At 70.6% G+C, this 942-nt stretch overlaps 1 protein-coding gene across 1 annotated transcript in view; it reads right to left on the bottom strand.

The window, feature by feature from the left end:
- The window catches only part of EMIHUDRAFT_465247 (hypothetical protein), a gene marked incomplete at its 3' end in the record, with an annotated part of 3,040 nt that overhangs the window by 880 nt on the left and 1,218 nt on the right, over window positions 1-942 (bottom strand). The window contains exons 2-4 of the mRNA XM_005762848.1: window positions 792-902; window positions 495-581; window positions 51-258 (exon numbers count right to left, since the gene is read on the bottom strand). Of these exons, the coding sequence (XP_005762905.1) occupies window positions 51-258; window positions 495-581; window positions 792-902 (406 nt within the window). The remainder of the gene's footprint in view (window positions 1-50; window positions 259-494; window positions 582-791; window positions 903-942) is intronic.

Genomic DNA, 942 nt, shown 5'->3' with positions numbered 1-942 from the left:
GGGGGTAGGGAAGGGAGGGTTCGGGTTCCATGGGGGTAGGGGAGGGGCACCTGCAGCCCGTGCAGGTCGGGAGGCCCGAGCGAGGAGAGAGACGGCCCCGCGCCTCCCTCGGGCGCGAAGGTTGCGCCGCCAGCCATCGCCGCCTTGAGCGCTGCGGCGGTCGGGTACAGGAAGGCGGACGCGCCGTCAAGGCCGGAGAGGGCACCGGCGGGGAGCTGCTGCGCGGCGTCCGGCGCCGCGGCGAGAGCGAGCTGCTGCCTGCGGGGCGAGATTGGGGGGAGATTGCGGGGGGGGGAGATTGCGGGAGATTGGGCGCGGGCGAGAGCGAGCCGCTGCCCGGCGGCGAAGCCTCCGTCCCACTCGAGCGCCTCTGGCGGCGCGCCTGCAGGCAAGGGTTCGGGTACCGTGGGGTAGGGGAGGGTGGGTTCGGGTACCGTGGGGTAGGGGAGGGTGGGTTCGGGTACCGTGGGGTAGGGGAGGTTGGGTTCGGGTACCGTGGGGTAGGGGAGGGCGGCGCGCCCTGCCGGCTGACTGACGGGTCTGGCCGCGGCTCGAGCGACTCTGGCTCGTGCGAAAAGTACCTGCGGAGGGGTTCGGGTACCGTGGGGGTAGGGGAGGGGAGCGAGCTCTACGATGCTGCGAGAGGAGAGAGAGGAAGGGGAGGGGTTCGGGTACCGTGGGGGTAGGGGAGGGGAGCGAGCTCTACGGTGCTGCGAGAGGAGAGAGAGGTAGGGGAGGGGTTCGGGTACCGTGGGGGTAGGGAAGGGAGAGGCGTCGTGTGCGCCGCGCACTTGCAGTGGCGCTTGAGCGCGCCGAGCGAGCAGAGGCGGATGCCGCACTTGCAGAGGTAGATGTTTCCGCAACTCTTCATGTGCATGGTGAGGTCCTCCTTGACGACAAAGCTGCCGGCAGAGGGGAGGTGTGTGTGTGTGTGTGTGGCGG

Source organism: Emiliania huxleyi, assembly GCF_000372725.1.
Source record: "Emiliania huxleyi CCMP1516 unplaced genomic scaffold EMIHUscaffold_66, whole genome shotgun sequence".
Lineage (NCBI taxonomy): Eukaryota > Haptophyta > Isochrysidales > Noelaerhabdaceae > Emiliania > Emiliania huxleyi.
The sequence above is the reverse complement of the archived record's forward strand: the minus strand, read 5'-3'. Positions and strand labels throughout refer to the sequence as shown.